This window comes from Oxyura jamaicensis, chromosome 1, assembly GCF_011077185.1.
Source record: "Oxyura jamaicensis isolate SHBP4307 breed ruddy duck chromosome 1, BPBGC_Ojam_1.0, whole genome shotgun sequence".
Lineage (NCBI taxonomy): Eukaryota > Metazoa > Chordata > Aves > Anseriformes > Anatidae > Oxyura > Oxyura jamaicensis.
In genome coordinates this window covers 15,212,465-15,232,626 of record NC_048893.1, presented here as the reverse complement: position 1 = coordinate 15,232,626, position 20,162 = coordinate 15,212,465, and the positions used below count along the sequence as shown (strand labels likewise).

The 20,162-nt window shown below is 43.6% G+C and overlaps 2 protein-coding genes across 10 annotated transcripts in view; both read right to left on the bottom strand.

Annotated features, from left to right (window-relative positions):
- Positions 1-653, bottom strand: part of LOC118158337 (sucrase-isomaltase, intestinal-like) — a 48,889-nt gene extending 48,236 nt beyond the window's left edge. The window contains exon 1 of the mRNA XM_035312987.1: positions 526-653. Coding sequence (XP_035168878.1) covers positions 526-545 — 20 coding nt within the window. The 5' untranslated portion in view covers positions 546-653. The remainder of the gene's footprint in view (positions 1-525) is intronic.
- A 9,150-nt stretch (positions 654-9,803) lies between these two features.
- KIF21A (kinesin family member 21A) overlaps positions 9,804-20,162 on the bottom strand; it is a 91,181-nt gene continuing 80,822 nt past the window's right edge. For all 9 annotated transcript variants that reach the window (XM_035316063.1, XM_035316065.1, XM_035316071.1 and 6 more), the window contains 4 exons: positions 19,812-19,929; positions 17,030-17,200; positions 11,881-12,080; positions 9,804-11,071 (listed from right to left, as the gene is read on the bottom strand). In XM_035316063.1, coding sequence (XP_035171954.1) covers positions 10,978-11,071; positions 11,881-12,080; positions 17,030-17,200; positions 19,812-19,929 — 583 coding nt within the window. In that variant the 3' untranslated portion in view covers positions 9,804-10,977. The remainder of the gene's footprint in view (positions 11,072-11,880; positions 12,081-17,029; positions 17,201-19,811; positions 19,930-20,162) is intronic.

The window sequence follows — 20,162 nt, the reverse complement described above, 5'->3', positions numbered from 1 at the left end:
AGCTATTGCAAGGGCTCCTTGCGCACAGCTGGGAGAAAGGCCTGTAAATCAACAGTCAGGGATATCTGCAGACTCTGGGACTCCACTGCTCTCCCCTGCAATGTTGTGGATGTGGCAATAAATCACTCCTCACAATGAGGAGGCTGTGTGTGCACAAATGGCAGAGCTGGGATGGGCAGACATCAGGCAGACAGAGCAGGAGTTTGCTACCAGCTGTATCTGTCCTGTCATCCCATGGCTCCTGTGTCTGCAGCACAGAATTAAAGAACCATCTAGACTGGAGAAGACCTTTAAGATCACCAATTCCAGCCATCAAACTGACCTAATGAGTCCCATCACTAAACCATGTCCCTCAGTGCCACATCCATATCTCTTACATACCTCCAGGGACTGGGACTCCACCACTTCCCTGGGCAGCCTGTTCCAATGCTTGACCAATGCTCCATGAATAATTTTTTCCTAATGTCTGATCTAACCCTCCTCAGTGCAACTTGAGAGCATTTCTTTACATCCTACCCTTGTCACCTGAGAGAAGAGACAGACATCCTCCTTGCTGCAACCTCCTTTCAGGGGGTGGTAGAGTGAAATGAGGTCTCCCCTCAGCCTCCTTTTCTCCAGACTAAGCTACCCCAATCCCCTCAGCTGCTCCTCGTAACTCTTGTTTTCTTGTCCCTTCACCAGCTTTGTATCTTTTCCCTGCACACACCTGAGCAACTCAGTATCTTTCCTGAGTGAGCACAAGCACACAGGATAGAGACTGTAATACAGCAAGGAGGGAAGACGAATGCACATGTGGATTTTCAAAAAAACAGCCCCAAACTGGTTGGAACAGACTGCTCCCATGTGGATTATATCCACCATGAGGAAATTTAGTGTTTGTGTTTTTTTCTTTTAGTGGGTCATCCAACAGTGCAAAGCTGTTGGTACGAGACAAAGAGTGTGAGGAAAAGAAGGTTTATGAGCACTTGAGATTGCTTTGCAGTGGGAAAGCCTTTTCAGAGATGTTAGGCAGGTCCAGCAAGGTGCCTGGACCTGGTTGTTGCCTTCCAGTCAGCCCTGTGGTGTGCAGCTGTCAAAAGGGCCTCATTTGTCCACTTGGATTAAGGATGGATTCATCTGCTTGTTGAGATGGCAAGACCATGTCTCCTGGCTTCTTAAAATAGGAAAACAAACCCCCTGCAGGTAGGGCCCGTGCCTCAGGCCCAGCCCCGGCCCACCACAAAACCTGCCGTTGGGCGGGCAGGGCTGAGCCAGCAGCCACGTGGGCTCAAGTGGCCCTCAGGCCAGGTGGTACAACCTGCCACCCTAACCTGAAAGATTTCCATCCACACAGCTCCTCTGATGGCTAAATCAGCCACCAGTCAGGATGTGGCAGTGTTCCTGCATTTGCTTGCTCTGACAGGATGGACAGATGGACAGACAAGTCAACGAAAGGGAGGCATTTCTGCTCCTCGCACTGGGAATTTAACTCCAAGCATGATTCAGCTGGGAGAGGAACAGCTCCCTGCCGGGGTGTGATGCTTCAGTCTATGAGCACCAGCTGTGCCATTTGACATGAAGTAAAACAACAACAACAACAAAACAAACAAACAAAACAACAACAACAGCAACAACAAAACAACAGGAGCACAGAATTTCCCTTTCTCTAGGCAAAATCCTCCGTCTCTCTGCTGACGAGCACTGCAGTACTACCACTGCTCAGAGGCTAAAAACCCCACTGACTGTGCCCAGTATTCACCCCAATTCCTAATTTCTGAGGTCTGGAGAGCCCCCAGCCTGCTGGGTGGCAGAGCATTGCTGCACCAGCTCTGGGGACATGGGGGGCCTCATACATAGGATCACATCCAATGTTTGCTTCACGGAGAGCCCTTCCCTTATCTGGGACGTCCCAGATTTGAGGGACATCCTGACCGACCAAGGGTTTGGGGTCAAGATAAGGACTGAACTAGCTGCCAGCGTTTCTCCCTGTGCAGGCACCTCCTCCTTCACCAAGCCAATTAACAAGCCTCTGCAAAAATCTCTCATTACAAAGAGAAGAAAATTGGGCCTTTAACTTAAGCCCACTGTTTTCACAAAGCTGTTAAGTCTAACGAGGAATTAAATTATTTTTTGTTATCGGGCAATGCATAATACATTAATTTACAATAGCCTGCAAAAAAGAAAACTTTACATTATTAGCTGTGACACCTAGAAAAGGAGACACCACAAGACTGAAATTTGAAAGGACAGATAGCTAATTAAAAACTCAGTGCAGTGGTTCCATCTACAGTATCACACCATCTCAGAGGCTGCATTCTCTTACTTACATCACATGTGTTAAGCTATCCTTACATTTCATGGAAAGATAATGCTTATATTTCTAGTCTGTTTAACAAAGAGCTTCTGGGAAGAAAATAAATCCGACTTGCTTTTTTCACATTTTGGGGGTTAAACATAAATAGTAATGCATAATGCATAAAATGAACGGCTTGGATTACAATGACCTTCTGGGAATCCACTTTGCAAATGCTACATCTGCACTAGCAAGGGGTGCAACAGTAGCAGAGCTGGTGCCAAGGTCCCACGGGTACAAGATGTGGGTGTAATAAGGAGATTCACCTCAAAATGTGTTGCTGACCTAAATTAAAATGCTAATACAGCCATAACCACAGCCTCCTGTGGGCAGCACACACTTTTTTTTTTTTTTTTTTTCTCTCAAGGCCCTGATGCGAACAGTACCCATATTACAATATTCTGTGCATCTCCTCTGCCCGCCTGAGTGATGCAGTGGTAACCCACAGCAGGATGTAACACCATCATTTATCACTGCAGACGGCTGAAGGCTGCTGCCAACACTGCACCATAGCATCCCCAAACACAACTGGCACCTCAGTGAGGATGTAGAAAGCCTCACCTCCCAAAAACTCTAAGTAGCATTACACACTAGAGACAGGTTGGTGGAAGGCAAGAAAATAAGAAACCTGATGATGTGCACTGGTGGGGGGAGCTTGTGCTGAGGTTAAGTGTAAACCAGTACCAGTTTGAAAAGTACCAGTACCATTTTTTTTTTCAGAGAGGGACGAGCTAGACCCACAAATGCCATTCCCTGCTTCTGTTGAAACCAGTGGAAGCTGAAGACCCCTATGGTTTTGAGCTGTTGTTTCCCAGACCTACATCTAGAAGAGTGGCAAGAGAGTTGGTGCCCAATTTCTGGTGTATTACAATACCCCAATTTTCATAAAACAGTGCTTCAGTGCTTTCACAAGCTGAGAATACCAATGCTTCAAGCTGTGTACCCAGAAACTGCAGTCTCAAAACTCATTTGATAAGAAGCTGAATAATCTTTCCTGCATGCACATGGATAATTGCCCATTATACAGGCAGATACTCCTATTAATAATGAGAGTTTTCTAGGAAAAAGCATAAATCTGGATTTATGCTGTTCTTGAGCCTTCTCACACAGACCGACATACAATAAAGCAGTAGGAAATAGTTCTTGCCCCATCACTCTTATTTTCTCAAAAAAAACCAATGCTAATAACCTCTTGTACTCACAGCACTGTGCCGGTGCTCTTTCTCTTGATCCTGAAGTGCGAGGAGTCATCTGTGAACTCAACGTCATAGCTGGTGTCCTCGGCGGCCACCCCAGGAGAGTCGATCTTGAGGGGTACCTCAAAGCGCTCTCTGCTGGGGTCATAGACCTAAGCCAAGGCAAGCAGGGCCCGGGCAGGTTAGCTGGCTTGCTGGTGTGTGTGGCTTTCTTTAAATGACTCTCCTCCCCCCAAAATACTCACTTTAAACCTGAGCCTGTCTTTTGTCTGGAACTCCACATCTACGACAACAGGAGAAATGTCATTTCCAAACAGCGACAGCTGGTTGCGCTTGTTCAGCGTTACTCTGAAACAGAAACAGGCCTCAGTTTCAGTGTCAGGAAACAACTCAGCTATTCTACAACAATTATTTTTTTTAAAAAAAGTCAATCCAATCGTTGATTTATCAAGAGAAATAAACTGAGGTTATTCCTCCATTTGCTAAGATCTACCCCCTCATCACGGAGGCGGTGGAGGATGCTGGTTCCAGCAGGAGCCCGAGCTGCCAGGTGGGAGCAGCAGTGCAGGTGGCACAGTGCTCAGCCATCCCAGCTGCAGCACTGGTTTCTTCTCTCTCTGATTACTGGCTTCTCACCTATACAGAGGAGTCCAGTAGCACGTGGTAATGTTTGTTTTACCCAACTTTAAGGCTAAAAATTAGGCAACTAATCTCATATGGTTGACTTGGATCTTCTTGCCATTAACGGGAGAAATATCTGGTTTCAGCGCACCGGTGGTGTGGTGTGAGCAGGTCAGTGCAGAACCCCGGTTGTACAAGGCTTAGCAAAACACATCCCCATCCTCCCCTTTCCATTAACATAAGAAACACATGGCTTTCACAGCCAGCTTACCTCCAGCCTTTAGCCGTCTTCTCCGCGTTCCCACCCAGGGAATAGCCGTAGGGGCTGTCCTCAGGGAAGAAGCACCAGGGCGCGTTGGGGACGTCGGTGGTACACCAGGTGCAGCCCCGCGCCTCGCAGCTCTCCTGGGAAGCGCCGGGCTGGGGGTGGCAGTCCACCCGCCTCTGCACTGCCACGGCGCCGCTGCACTGCTCCGGGCTGGAGCCGTGGCATTGGCCTAGGACTGCATGGGGGGGAAGCAGTCAGAGACCACAGAAACCCATATGGAAACAATCAATGCGATCTGCTTTTGTTATACTTTTTTTGATAATTTCTTTTTCCTCATTTTGGGGCCAACGCTACAATTCTTTTGACTGAGATGACCTCAGGGCAGCATACCTACTCATGACCGAAACCAGAGGAACCACTTTCTTTTCCATGCCAACACAGCATGGTCTCTATTGTTCAGTGCTCAGAGCTTCAGGTATTCAGCTGAAGCATGACCAACTTGAATATTCAGAAATACTCACGGAAATTTAACTAGCGAGCCACCAAAACTGCTGGTCAAGAGTCGCAGCCTACGTTCTCTGTGCGCTTATTCTCTGCCATGGTATTCACAGAGGTTATGTAATAACATAACACGTTATATGTTATAACACAGGTTATGTTATAACATACGTTATAATACAGGTTATGTTATAACACAGTTATAAATATGTAAAATCTGCATGCATCTGTACAGCATGGGCAACCTGGTCTGGTTGGAGCTGTCCTTGCCCATGGCAGGGGGTTGGAACTGAGTGGTCTTTAAGGCTCCTTCCAACCCAAACCATTCTGTCATTCTATGATATATGTAAATATAAAAACATTGATTACATATATGTTTGCATTAGGCTTCATTTATATAAATGAATGTATAAATTATATAAATACATTATATAAATACAACATGTACTGGGTCTGGCTGGGATGTTAACTTTCCCTGCAGCAGCCCATGCAGTGCTGCGCTCTGCACTTGTAGCTAGAACAGCAGTGGTATCACACCGGTGTTGTGTCTGCTGCTGAGCAGTGCTGGCACAGCATCAGGACTCTCTCTGACCCTCCTAGGGGGTGGGCAAAAAAAGAGAAAGAAACATCAGCAGGGCAGCTGACCTAAACCAAGCAAAGGGATATTCCATACTATATGGTGTCACACTCAGCAATAAAAGGTGGAAAAAGGAAGAAGAGGGGAGGGGTGGGCTCTCGTTGTAAGAGCGTCTGCCCTCCTCCCGAACACCAGCTACGTGCGTTGAGGCCCTGCTTCAAGGACGTGGTCAAGCATCTCTCATTTGTGGGAAGTAGAGAGCAATTTCTTTCCTCTGCACTTCCACATAGCCTTTGCTTGTTTTGTTTTGTTATTCCCTTTCCCCCTCCCTTTTCCCCTTTCTCTTTTTTCCCTTTAGTTGAATTTTTTAATTAATAATAATATTCCTTAATATTTTTTTTCTCCTTAATTAAATTATCCTTATCTCAACCGTGAGTTGTTCTTTCTTTTACTTCTTCCCTTCCTCATCTGAGGAGGGGGAGTGAGAGAGTGGTTGTGGTGTTCAGCTGCCTAGCACGGTAAAACCACCACATACATGTATGTATTATTAGTACTTATTAACATTCCTTGATTTAATACAGTAATATAGCAAAATATCTTCCCGTATAGTAAAGGGAAAATGCTGGTAGGACAAGAAAAGTGACAGGTCAGTCATTCACGGAACCAAAACCTCTCAGTGAGGTGCTCAGCCCTCTCCCGTCCCCAGCTGCTGGTCCAGCCCCGCTGTCCCTACGTGCAAGGAGCCTGCCCAGAGCGGGCTCTGTGCTGGCAGAACACCCCAGGGTCCTGTGGAGAGCGGGCACATGGCTGCTTACTTATTTTGAAGTGTAAATTGTAGTCATTACAGCAGTACTCAAAGATTAAATCTAGTTGGAAGATAATTATTCTTTTCCATAAAATGACAATCACCTGCTTTAAACATTTTATTTTATGTGGACTGGCGGGTACTTGGCAGCTTAAAACGTGATTGCTGATGCAGTTGGGACTTCTCCCTGTAAAGTTTACAAGCAGCTGTGCACAAGCTATAATTCTGGATAGTGAGAAAAATACAGCATAAAACTGTGGATTCACTAGGAAATTGCATCATCTGGTGCTACCAGAGTTTAGCTCCAAGTAGAGGATGGGAATGCACAGAAACAGGAGCTAAACACCAGCTCTATGTTTTTAGAGAAATATTCTCATCCCCCCAGCTCGGTGCAACTAACTCACCCTCGCATCACCTGCTAGAGGTGGGAATAGCCACATAAATCCAGTTGACCTTCACCAGCTGGCAGAGGCTGCTGCTTGGCTGCCCTCCCTGTTGCCACCCTTGGGTGGGCTCGCTGCTTTCTGTCCAGTGCGCATACATCCCGTAGGGCAGCCCAGATTTCTGCCCCCCTTGTTCCATTCAAAGCCCAAAAGGAGCGTGAACACCCCTCAGCAATCCCTAGGTGACTTATCCGCGCAGTAAAAATCAGCGAGGAGTCATCAACAACTTAATTAAACACTTTAGCCAGGGCTGGGATAGCAAACCGTCTCCTTTTCATACTGTGCCCCTGGGGAAGGCATAGGAAAGTCACACCGCTTGCAAGTCCCATGGAAGTAGCTGCCAGGCCTTTGCACACTGCATACACACTATTCCTGCTTATTGAGGGAGAGATGATGGAAAGATTTCAAAGGCTTCCCACAGCCATCTGGGTGCTGAGGTCCTCAAACCTGCGCAACCACAGGGGCTGAAGAAACTCACACCACGAACGCCACCTCTGCTGTCCAACCCATAGCTCCTGGGGCCAGCAGCTTCACGCTGCTCTGCCTTGCGTTTGCTAGTTAACATCTTGGTGGGTGAAGCACAAAATAGAATAAAACCATCACATTTAGGTGCCTTTTTTTTTTCTATTATAATAGGAATAAAATACATTATCAATGTTTTCATTACTGAAATCAGAGAATGTGACCGCAGTACCAGAGCAGATTATTAACAGGAGACTTTCATCAACTTATTCCTATAAGGAAATGCTTTCAAAATACTTCATAAAGATATTGTGAAGGAAAAAGCTAGTTCAAAGGAAAAAATGCTCCTGCAGAGACCAAGAATATATATTTTTTTCTCCTCTCCACCTGTATGAAGTTTAATTTTTTGAGGGAATTTTGAAACCAAGCAGGTCTGAGCAGCTGAACAAGGCTGCAGCCTCCTTCAGCCCTTGTTCCCAGAGTTCCTTCTGTAATAGTGCAAATGGGACAGCAGCAAGTAGAAATATATATTTAATTTTAAAGCCTCTGCATCATTTGCAATTTAAGTAATACCATTCTCCTTTTAATTTAAAAGTATCAGTCTTTACATTTTGGGTTCACCTACACATTTGCAAGATACTTGCTGCAGAGATTCCTTCTTCCTTTATGTGGCAACATAATAGGAATCAGGTCTCTTCTCCCTTTTTTAGGCCCCAGACTGAATTAACCTCTGGTTTGCATGGGTAAAAGCCACAAAAAAACTTTCTGTGGCTGAACGGTCCCAGCGACTCCAGTGTGCCTGCTCTGGCACCCAAGAGCTGAGCACACTGCTGGACTGAGATATCTCTGTTACCAAGCCAGCCCTGTTGTCATCCCATAGTCACATCAGGTGGAGTTAAGCCCATGCCTGCTCTCTCCTTTTCCATGTGAAAAGAGGACCTCCTGCTCTAATAGCTCTTCTACCATTAACTTAGCTCTCGCTTTGGAAGACTACAACAAAATAGGAGCACCAGACATTTACCTGCTAGCACAGCGGCCAAGAGCCAGAGACTCCTGGTTCTCTCCATGGTTCACTGCTGATTTCTGCGCGCAGCCTGTAGCCTTTTATACCAGGCAGAGCTGTGATAAGGATCCCTTCAGATTATTAATGGCATTGCCAATATTTTATCAAAGCTAATTCAGGAAACTCATGCTGTTATAGCACATGACCTTGCCTGCATTTAAGAACATATCTAAGCAGATACGACAGGGCTAGTGACTAATTTGTCCACAAACTTTGATAAACATCTGAGTCCCAGCACCAAGACTTTTCTCAGGATTCTTATAAAAAGCCATTTTCCAGAGACTTCCTTCATTTTTTAAACAAATATCTTCAGAGTCCTGTGCTTACCTTTTTCTGATCCATCTTTTGTCACACACATAATTTTACACTAAAAATGAAAAGTTTGGAGAAAAGCAGCTGAAGAAATCTCCATTAAAACAAGACACTGGTACTGTGACCTTTACAAAATGACAGTTTCCCTCCAATTATTTGATGGCAAGGACTTTCAGAGTATCTCCGTGCTGTACAGTAAGATTCGTTTTTAGGTGGGATGTCTTCTTGAAGGAAAACAAATCTTTCTACACACACAATTATCTAACAGTCATACTGGTGCCAACCACAAGACAGTTCATAAAACAAAATGTCTGTGTTTTCAAGCATTACTAGCGAGGAGCATCTGCAAGTCAGACTGTTGCAACAACAGCCCCTCACCATATGGTCTCTTAAGGCAGAACAGCCTGACAGCAGGTAGTAGTCTCTTAGGTCTGTAAGGACTTTTTTTTTTTTTTTTTTTTTCCAGTTGAAAAACAATATTCATGTGAATCTTACGCAGTTAACAAGCTACCTAGGGTTCCCAGATGACAGCCCTTAGTGTTAAGCTCCAAAACCATTGGGTACCAAGCTGCTGGCATCGTTTGTGCCTCAGCAGAGGGTGGCCTTCACCAGGCTGGCCAGGGCACCCCACAGCAGGCAGGCACAGCCTCTCGCCCGTAAATCCACTCTCCATTTGCTCCAAGTAGTGATGCGGTCCCAAATCACGTTGCGTACACATGTACCCTTTAAATACCCTGAAAGCATGATAGATAAATTGTAGCGATACCAATTAGTGCATATTTTAACTCCTAACCTGTACGGTGCCTAACGGTACAAGCTGCATGCATTTTCATCTGCTTTCAATCTGAGCTGAGGAGAAAATAATTTCTTAGAGATGAGTAAGAAGCATCAGGGCTTTTCTTTGCTTGACATTGCATGTAACAAGGTTAAGAGATGAGAACAGGAGCCATCTGCTGCGTTTCAGATAGTACGAGGGTATCCTCGTGGGAATCCTATCCTAATCCTATCCTCGTAGGGAATCCTGCTAGGGTTCCTAAGTACAACTGAAAGAGCAGTAATGCCAAACTAGAAGACAGGAGTGGGGTACCAGAACAACCGACGGGCTGCATTACTCAGCAAGCTGTTCTACTGCACTATGTAAAATTGTGAGTTTTACACCTGGGGCCTTTGCAAGTGAAGTGAATTTTTCCCAAGGAACTATGATAACAAAAGTCAAAGAGAAGTAGTTCACATTCACATCTTTATTTGTTGCCTATATAAGCTATAATTTACAGTCCTATATTTCGGGGGGGAAGAGGGGGAGGAACAAACAACAACAACAACAAAATCAAAAAACTCAACATCCAAGCACTGTATCTGAATCTACATAAAATTTTAAAATTTGCAGAATTTACAAATTAATATTCAAAGCAGTTGACTAAATTATACATCCTCCCTCAGTATCCACACTCTAAGAGCTTTGAAAGTCGTACAGGCACATGATAAGATATTTTCTTTATACAACCATCTATTTACATAGCTTTTTCCAATACACGTGGTTCAGTTCTCAAAGTAACTGCCAAGGCTTGCAAAACAGTGTATTTAAAATACATTTAGCAGCATATAAAATTAGATAAAAAGGAAAAACATTTTTGCTTTAAAAAAAAAAGAAAATGAGATGATAGAAATAAATCCATAAGAAAAATAGATTAAGATATACTTCTGTTGTGACATTACAAACACCTAGTCATTACAGAACATAGGCAAAACACTAATAAAACATACCAAGTTATGAGCAGTTTAGTTCTAGTCCTGAGCACAGAGTATACGTAGCTGCACAACTTTGGTCAACGAGGATTATATGCTAACATTAACACAGATCATATAGCATTTGCTGTTAGCAGGACACAGTCATGTCAGAAGGATCTGTCACCAACAGCTTCCTGCCATCTTTTATTCCCTCCACTTCCCTAACAACAGTGTAAGTGACCTTTAAAATCCTGAAACGTCTGTCATAATCAAAGGCTTATTAATAGGAAATCATCATTCCCGTGCTACCCTAAAATGCAACACAGCTGATCATAATTGAGTGAAATACAGCAGAGCACTTTTCTTTTAAATATATTCCCAGTTGTAATTTTGAGATGGTCATTAGAGAAGACTGGTTTCCAGTTAAACTGCAAGTGTTACTTATGCACACAAACTCAGCCATTATATATAGACTTATGTACGTGATCACTGAGATACAAGAATGCTACCTTTTTTTTTTAAATACAGTACGTGTTTTAAGGACAGCAGGTCTGGTAGAAGAGTTCACTCTTATTTTTCAGTTCATTCCAGTCATCACCATTTACTTAACAGACATGCAGCAAACTGCATAGAGTGCACCTCAAATTCATCCATGTATTTTTGCCCACCATCTCAGTTACTGGCAAGATCTTCACTTGCATCTCCTGTATCTGAGATCTGTCCATCTATCACATTTCGAGCTTTCCAGATCCTCACAGTCCGGTCACTGAAAAACAAAACCAAATCAAAACAGTATTAGAGCTAGATAATTAATATGGATAATTTGGGAAGGGGAACATTTTTTTTTTAATTCAGGTGCTTTATTCAGAAAGGTACTGTAGTACGTATAAATAGGATTTCCATAATAGACATGCAAGGGTCTCCAAGAGAATTTGAAACCTGTGATATACCACACAACTAACAGAATAAGGTGCTTTTCTTAATCCAGTCACCTCAAGTACTGAATATGCTCACTTTTACTGAGTAATCAAATATTCAAATCAAGGTGTTTAAAGGACAGTAGGACTGTCTTTTAATCTTGCAAAGCTCCTGCTAGCACTTAAGAAAGAAAGCAGGTATCACGGCTTTTAGAAAAATTCCTACAGGTCAGGAGTCAGCCCTGGCAATAATAGCCTAACTGAAGAGGCAAATTGGTAAAATTCTCACTATTGCCTAATTCTCCCCACCATCCTGCCCATTAGTAGTCTTCAAACTGTTTTGATCGTGCACCCCTTCACTCAAAAATTTTTGAGCGGACACCTGCAATATGTGTGTTTTTATTCATTTTTAAGGTATAAACATGTGCTAGTGAAGTTCAAGTATTTTCTTCCCCCATCCCAACGTGCATTCCTTGCAGTGCACACACCCCATTTTGGAGACCACTGCCGTAGATTATTGGCATTTAGGGGTATGGACCAGTTTTTCCCATGTCTGCTATGAAGTGATTTACACCTCTGAAGATCTCCCAAATGCATTGGCATGGGCAGAATTATAGGAGGAGCTACAGTAAAAGGCTTATAGAGCAGAAAAACTCACTCTGCTGCTGTGAAAATCTGGCTGGAGTTGGTGCAGATTGCATTTATTGGACTGTCATGTCCTTTCATCTCCCCAATTGGAGCAAAGGTGTCCACATTCCAGAGCTTGAGGGTGCCTCCTCTGCAGCCGCTGAGCAGAACCGGAGCACCGGGCACCAGACCGAGGGCACACACCCAGTCTTTATGAGCGTTAGGAACTTGCTGAAAGACAGAAAGCAGGCAGATCTCACAGGGATGAAAGAAATATAGACGAACGAGCACAGAAGTAGAAATGATAATAAATAAATAAACAACATCATCTACACTACAAGTCATCTAGGGTTTGTTTCTCTTTGATAAATAGTGCTACAGAACAAGGAGAGAAACCAATATGCACAACTGCCACGATGTGGAACAGAAATTAAATTAGGATAATGCTAATTTAGGATAACGCTAAATCTGCATATGTTCAAATGCATATTTGAATGCATATTTGAACATATGGTCTCTGTGTATTTTTCAAGTCAGTCTGCAGAAGTTACAAAACACAAAAAGAAAATAATCCCAAACACTGTTCAAAAATAGATGAGGGAAACAGAAACTATGGTTCTATATTTGCTTTCCTCCTTTCTTCTTTTCCCACTACACATTATAAATTGATTTTGTGATACAGCACTTAAAAAAGATACATCAGCTCTTTATTGAGGAAGGACACCAGCATTTCACTACTGATTCCAAAAGCAAAATGCTGTGCAGACTGGCTGAGAACAACATCCATCTGATACAAACACCAGGGAAATGACAGTTCAAGTTTACTGTCTTTTAAGTGAAGCAGGGCTGGCTCTTCTTCAGGTCAATTTTGTAGGAACTCTTGTTTGCTGCCTTCCTCACATCATGGAGCACATACAGGACCTTTCTACAGCTTTCTAGGACCTTTCTACAGCTTTCTATTGGAGTTTATCTACAATATACACTGCTTGGGATGTACAGCACCAAGTAAGGTAGATGATGTCCACATTCTTTCAAATAGCATGTTTGTTGAATGATTTTCACCAAACAGGTCTTCCAAACCAGGACCCAGTGAAATTATAATGTTTAAACTTTAAAGCAGCTTCAGTTCTACTTCAGGCTTTTTTCCTCATGTAGAACAGTCGTGTCAAGGAACGTCAAGGGTAGGGATGAAACCTGTGGCATTTATACTCTTCTGCTACATTACCATGTACGTGATCAAGTCAAAATTATACCTACACTTACTGAAAAATAACTAAGTTCTAGTCGTAACATCTGCAGGACCACAGAGGAGCACAGGTTGGCAGGGATCTCTGGAGATCATCCAGTCCAATCCCCTGCTCAAAGCAGGGTCAGCCAGCACAGGCTTTTCGGAGGCACATACAGGGTTTGAGGAGCTCCAGGGGTGGAGACTCCACAACCTCTGGGCAACTGGTTCCAGTGTTCAATCACCTTTACAGGGGAGAACAAACAAGCAAACAAAAACTCTCTCATTTTGTTTCTTATATTTAAATACTTCCTGTATTGCAGTTTGTGTCCACTGCCTCCTGTCCTTCTACTGGATACCACTGAGCAGAATCTGGCTCTGTTTTCTTTTCTCCCTCCTATCAGGTATTGACAACCTTCTCTTCTCCAGTCTGAATAGCCTCAGCTTTCTTGGTGTCTCCTCATGAAAGAGGATCTTGTCCCTTAATCCTCTTCCTGCTCTTTCAGCAGGAAGCTCAAATTCAGGTCTTTATTCAACCTGCTCCAGTATGTCTATGTCTCTCTTGTACTGGGGAGTCCAGCACAGGACATAGCACACCTGATGTGTCGCACCAGTGCGAAGCAGAGGGAGGGATCATCACCCATCAACCCTCTTCCTAATGCAGTCCAGGAGGCTCTTGGCCTTTGCTGCAAGTCTACTTTCCAGCTGGCTGGCCCCACGCCTGTGCTGCTGGTGTTTGGAGTTATTCCTTATGAGATGTAGGACTTGGCATCTCCCTCTGCTGAACCTCATGAAGTTCCTCTCTGCCAGGCTCTCTGTCGAGGTCCCTCTGAAGAGCAGCACAACCATCTCCTCTATCAACCACTCCTCGTGGTTTTGTAACACCTGCAAATGTGCTGAGAGTACACTCTGCCACATCGTCCAGGTCATCAATGAAAATGTTAAAGAGCACATAGTGTTGACCCCTGGGGTGCACCGCTAGTGACCTGACTTTGTGCTGCTGATTACAATCGCTTCAGTCCAGTTCAGCAGTTTCTAATTCACCTCACAGTGTGCTTCTGTAGTCCATACTTCATCAGTTTGTGAATTAGCATGTTATTGCAAACAGACAGTGTATAAAAAACCTTGCTAAAGTCTGGCTAAACAACTTCAGATTCCCCAGCTCTTCCATCAAGCCAGCCAATTCATCATAGAAGGCCTCAGCCTGGTTGGTATGATTCCCCCTTCATGAATCCATGCTGACTACTTCCAATCACCTTCTTGTCCTTGATATGCTTGGCAATGGTTTCAGGATTACTTGCTCTATCACCTTCCCAGGTACTGAGTTGAGACTGACCAGCCTGTAGTTCCCCAGATCCTCCTCCTTGCCCATCCTGGAGATAGGTGTGATGTTTGCTTTCTCTCAGTCCTCAGGAAGCTCTGACACTGCCATGACCTTCCAGGGATAATCAGCAGTGGCCTCACAATGACATCAGCCAGATGCCTCCATGTGGTCCCATCAATTTTTCTAGTCTGTTTTAAACATTTCCTAACCTGATCCTCCTCCAGCAAGGGTAAGTTACGCTCGCTCTGGACTCACCCATTTGTCTCAAGGACATGGGGCTCCTGAAGGCAAACCTTACCAGTAAACACTGGGACAAAGAAGGCATGGAGTACCTTGGCCTTTTCTAGGTGATCTGACAAAGCACGTCTCATTCAGCACAGGGTCCACATCTTCCCCAGCCTTCCTCTTGCTGCTGATACCACTGGGGAAAACCTTGCTGCCTTTGAGTGTCCTTTGCTGGACACAGCTCCAGGTTGGCGTTGGCTTTTCCTAATTCCATCCCTGCATATTTAGATGGTATTGGTGTTCTTCCTGAGTTACCTGTTCTTGCTTCCATCTCTTGCCTATTGATGTTTGAGTTTAGTCAAGTGCTCCTTCTGTGTCCATGCAGACTTCCTTTCACCTTTGCTTCACTTTCTGCACGTTGGGATGGAACACTCTTCAGCTTGGAAGTCCTTGAAAAATCAAACCATTCTCTTGGGCTCCTCCTTTCTCCAGGACCATATCCCAAGGGATTCTTCCAGACAGGTCCCTAAACAGGCCAAAATCTGCTCCCTTGAAGTCCAGGGTTGTGATTCTTCTACTCATCTTGCTTCCTTCTCTGTGCTATCATCTCATATACTTCAATTAACCCAAGGGCATATATCCTTCCCTATTTATCTTACATTTTAAATTTATTTTTAAAATCTCTATTAAAGACTTAGAAGGCTTATTTCTTTCTTCCGCACACTTGGGAACTCTGCAAGAATGTAGACTACGAGTAAAGGAAAGTAATTATTTCCCAGACCTTGGCAGGTGGGAGGCCACCTCTGGACTACTAGATCCAATCTGGGGCCTCCCAGCATATGAGGGGGATTGATAAACTGAAGCAAGTCCAATTATCCCCAGGAAAATAACTGGGGACTGGAAAACAAGGAGATGAAAAGGGAAATCAGTGTCTGTAGCTAGGGAAAAAAAAAAAAAAAAAAAAAAAAAGGCTGAAAAGAAATCTAATTGCTGCTTTCTCCTATCCAAAACAGGAAATCTAGTGAGAACAGTCAGATGTTTTTCAAGTGCGTACAGCAAAGAAAGTTGCACCAAACCAAATTCTGACTGGGTACAAGCTAAAAAAGAATTCATACAGGAGTAGTTAAGGAGCACAGTAGGTCACCCAAAGCAAACTGTGCAATCTGTGACCTTGGAGACTTTTCAAAACTCAGTTGGGCAAGGTCTCTCTACTCAGCATTGGCAAGGCCACGCTGTGTTCAGTTCTGGGCCCCTTTTTCTGGGAAAAGTCTAATGTAGGGCCACCAACATGATGTAGGGACTGGAGAACCTCTCCTTTGAGAGTCTGAGAGAAGAACCGAGGCTGTTCAGCCTGGAGAGGAGGCTCAGGAGGCTCCATCTGAAGTACACAAATAACTGAAGGGAGGGTGCAAAGAAGATAGAGGCAGGGCAAGAGACAATGGGCACAACACAGGAGGTGTTGTCTGAACACCAGGAGCACTTCTGTGCTGTGTGGGTGACTGAGCACGGGCACAGGTTGCCCAGAGAGGCTGTGGGATCTCCTCCTTGGAGACCTTCAGAAGCCGCCTGGACATGGTCCTGGGCAGCCTGCTCTGGGTGTCCCTGCTTGGGCAGGGGTTGGAGCAGCTGGCCTCCAGAGGGTCCTGCCAGCCTCAGCCATGCTGTGATTCGATAACCAGACCTAAATCCAAATTTGGCCTTGCTTGCAGCAGCAGCTTGCATTACATGACCTTCAGTGGACATTTACACCTTGAAACATAGCCTCCCTCCAGTGGCCTCTTTCACCCTGAATTACCCCATGGTTAGCAAAACGAGATGTTTTCTAACAGCTAGCAGAGATTATTATATGTGTATTACATGTCTTATAGAATGTGTATGTTGTATAATGTGAACGACAGTCTAAGGAGGAAACTTTTTAGAGAAAGACTGGGGGGAGGAAGAGAGATTCTAAACCCCTTTCTACAGAATATCTTTATATTCTGTAGCCTGACCTAAAGCATTGTTTGTCATTAATGCGTTCTTAGTCCAAAATTTACCACCTTGTCAGTGACATAAGGATTTTGTTACCCAATGGTTCAATTCACAGAGAAGAAGGTAAGTATTGCTTTGATTCCAAGCAAAATAAAACAAACACAACAACAACAAAATCACATACGCAAAACTAAAACAAAGCCTAACCACTTCATCAGAATTTCCTGACACAACACAGATTGAAGAGAAAAGAAAGTGCATTCCTAGTATAAAGATAGGCACATTATTGATTTCCTTCTCACTCAGTGCTCTGCCTTCCATTATAGAAACATTAGTAACTAAGTAAATAGTCATCATCTAAACCTGAAAATGTACACGGCCTGAAAGGAGTTCTAAAGCATGACTGTCATATTAGCCACATTATTTTTACATTACCTGAAGAAGATCTTTCTGAGCCAAGTCCCATTTCTTAATTCCATTGTCTCTGGATCCACTAAAAAGGTTGTCTCCCATAATAGCAAGTGCTTCAATGCCATCATAGTGAGGAGGTTCAAAATTGTGTGTAGGACTCACGCTTCCAAGAGCCCCTTCAGTTACATCAAACATCTAAAATAAAATAAATTATCAAATATGGTAAGCAAAATTATCTGCTACCTAACAAGCTTGGAGACATGCTGTGAACAACTTAAAGGGAAAAACTTGGGAAGGTCTCTAAAGTCTTATTACAGGCCATGCTATTATGATATATATTAGACAGAAATTACCAAAGAGAATCACACCTGTTTCTTCTCTTCTGCCTTTTGCCTCATGCAGGCATGCTGTGCTGAAATAGAGAAGACTGCCCTGGGAAAATGTGCTACTAATTAGTTATGAAATAGAGCATCTTCACAAGAAGGAGCCTCTCTGTAATGTGTCTTTGGCTAGAGAAACAACGCTCGTGAGTTCTAACAGGAAGATTCTCAGAGACAGCTGAAGAAATACATTTTTCTGGACAAGGTGTTTTGGCCAGGGATTCACACCATTATATACTCTTACTTTCCAGGGGCTAGACACAGCTCTCTCCTTGCCTGTGCTCCAAGAATGGAGTCTTAAAACAAATTGTTAAAATGGTGTCATTTAAAGAATTTAAGCCATAATCAGCCTCATCAGCTATTTGTCTCTAGAGCAATAGCGTTAAGCAATCCTGTTTCATTTTGCATTGCAGCAAGCCACAACTCACTCAGTTAGACTAAGCTGAGGAGGAACAGATGAGCTGTAACTTTTTTAAAAAACTACCTGTTTCACAAGCAAATGTCAGACTTCATTCCCTATTATTAGATCTTCATCGACTTTTTAAAATTAATAAGCTTGGCAGTAAGAAAGGGACAGCTTGGCAATATAAAAGAAAACCTTAACTGAGTTAAAGGTATTTTAGAAATTACAGCATTCAATTAACACATCTCAGTTCCAATTGTAACAAAAGTGTCCAATGATATCACCAGAAGAATTAGGCACTTTGACTGAGATGACTAATGTTCCTGGCTCAGAATATAACACCGTAGGTTTCTGTGGAGGGTGAGCAGCATGCTGTGACCAGATCTACTACATCCAGTCCATCTACCTGCGTGCAGAAGGACCAAGAAATACCAAACCGTGGCACTCACCATGAATGTATAGATCATTTGTAGTGTCTGAAGTGACTTGACTGTTCTGGAGGTATTAACCTTGCAGAACATCCACTGCTGTACACACAGCCAAAATATCCATGGATATTCTAGTAGCGTAAGCCAAGAAGCAGGCAGCCTCATAAGAATTTAGGTAGCTTGCCCACAGCAAGGGAGCACACAAGGATGGCAGAACACAACAGATAAACTGTTCTGATCATTGACAGATAAGTTTTCCCCAAACCCTCCTATCCCCTGGCTTGTCACATGAGTCGGCTGTGTGACAAACTTACATTACAGGATTGCATCCTGTTGGCCCACTGATGTCCTCCACTCCGTACTGTGCTGGGATGGTAGCTCCTAACTAACCCAATATTCTGAACCATACATTCTGAACCATAATTATTCCAGTCTCTGTGTCACCCTGTTCCCTAAGAATCCTCTGACCTATAACCATAGGACATCCTGGTAGGACTGAAATCAGCAGGCCAAGCCATCAAGCTATGTACCCACCTCCCAGCCTGTCTTCTGAGGCTAGCCCACCACACAGCCAAGAGTCCAAGGCTTGCAGCGTAGGAACAGCAAAAAGAAAGCTTACAGCTCAGAGGGAAAGCTCACTCAGATTCTGGCTCCTGCTGCACTCCCAGATGTGTTTATATACTTTCTCAGTGTAAGAGAAGTATAGGCAAATCCAGCAGGCAACACCTGAATGAAGAATAATCCTGCACAACAAGCTAGGGTCTCTTGCTCATAAAATCCGTGGCTTCACAATTCACACGTTCTTTGCAGTGTGAGAGGTAGCTTTATGGGGACGATGATGTTCCATGTTCTCAGAAACCTGCCCTAGTTGTTTGGGCATGTTCCTGAGAAACTGGAAATTGTAGATTCAAATATACTCTGGCTGTGGTAGGAAAAAAGAAATAAAAAAGCAAGAGCCAGAAACAAAAAAAAAATGACTCCCTACCCCTGAGTGAATTAATCACAACGACAAGAAGCAGAAAAGTGTCATAACCTCACTATGCTATGCTTAAACACAACTCAGCATAATCAAAGCATGTGCTAATGAAAAACCCAAAGGGTTGGACTGCTGGGCTGAGATGCAGAGGCCTTTCTCTCCAACCCCACATCACAACTGGGGTAACACATAAGCAAGAACCTGAGCAAGATCCCGAGCTCTTTACTGTGCAGAGCATACAGAGCATCTCTGCCAAGGCAAGTAGGTCTGGACTCCAAAACAGAGGCACTCACTGAAGTAACATTTAGCCTGTGAAAGTATGTAAACAGTAGGTGTAATGAATCTTTCTCCAAGACTTCACACACCTGAAGTCCACCTCACTAAGGATGAAGAAAAAGTTTAACTACAGGCAACCTGATTCACATTGTTTTCAAAATTGTTCCACCATGAGATTAAAAAATGACGTTTATTAATTCTGAACGCTATTGATAATCTGATAGAAGAACTTCTATCTTGGTTATCAGATTTCAGATACAGAGATGTGGGTCACTCCTGCTGAAGCCTGCATCCCATATGGATGTGAAGAGTTAAAATAAACAGGCAAATACTTCTGGTTTACCTTTATATAATGATCTTTTGAACCAGTGACAATAAGATCTTGTCCATTGGAAATTCGATCCACAGTAAGGCACATAACAGGACCCAGGTGACCAGTTAGCTTTCCTGTAGACTGAAATCTTCAAGAATAAGAAAAGGAATGAATGGGGATTTATTTTTATTTCTCCATGTATCCAACATAAGCTATAACATTTTCTGCCAGGATGGATCTTCCTTTCTCCTATGTCTTCACTAGTCATCCTCCGGTTTACATACCATGTTCCTCACATCCATGCGTAAATGTGAAACGGCAATAAAAGTTTCTATTTAGGTTTAAAAAAAAAATAATGAACAGAAAAAGAAAAACTTAAAA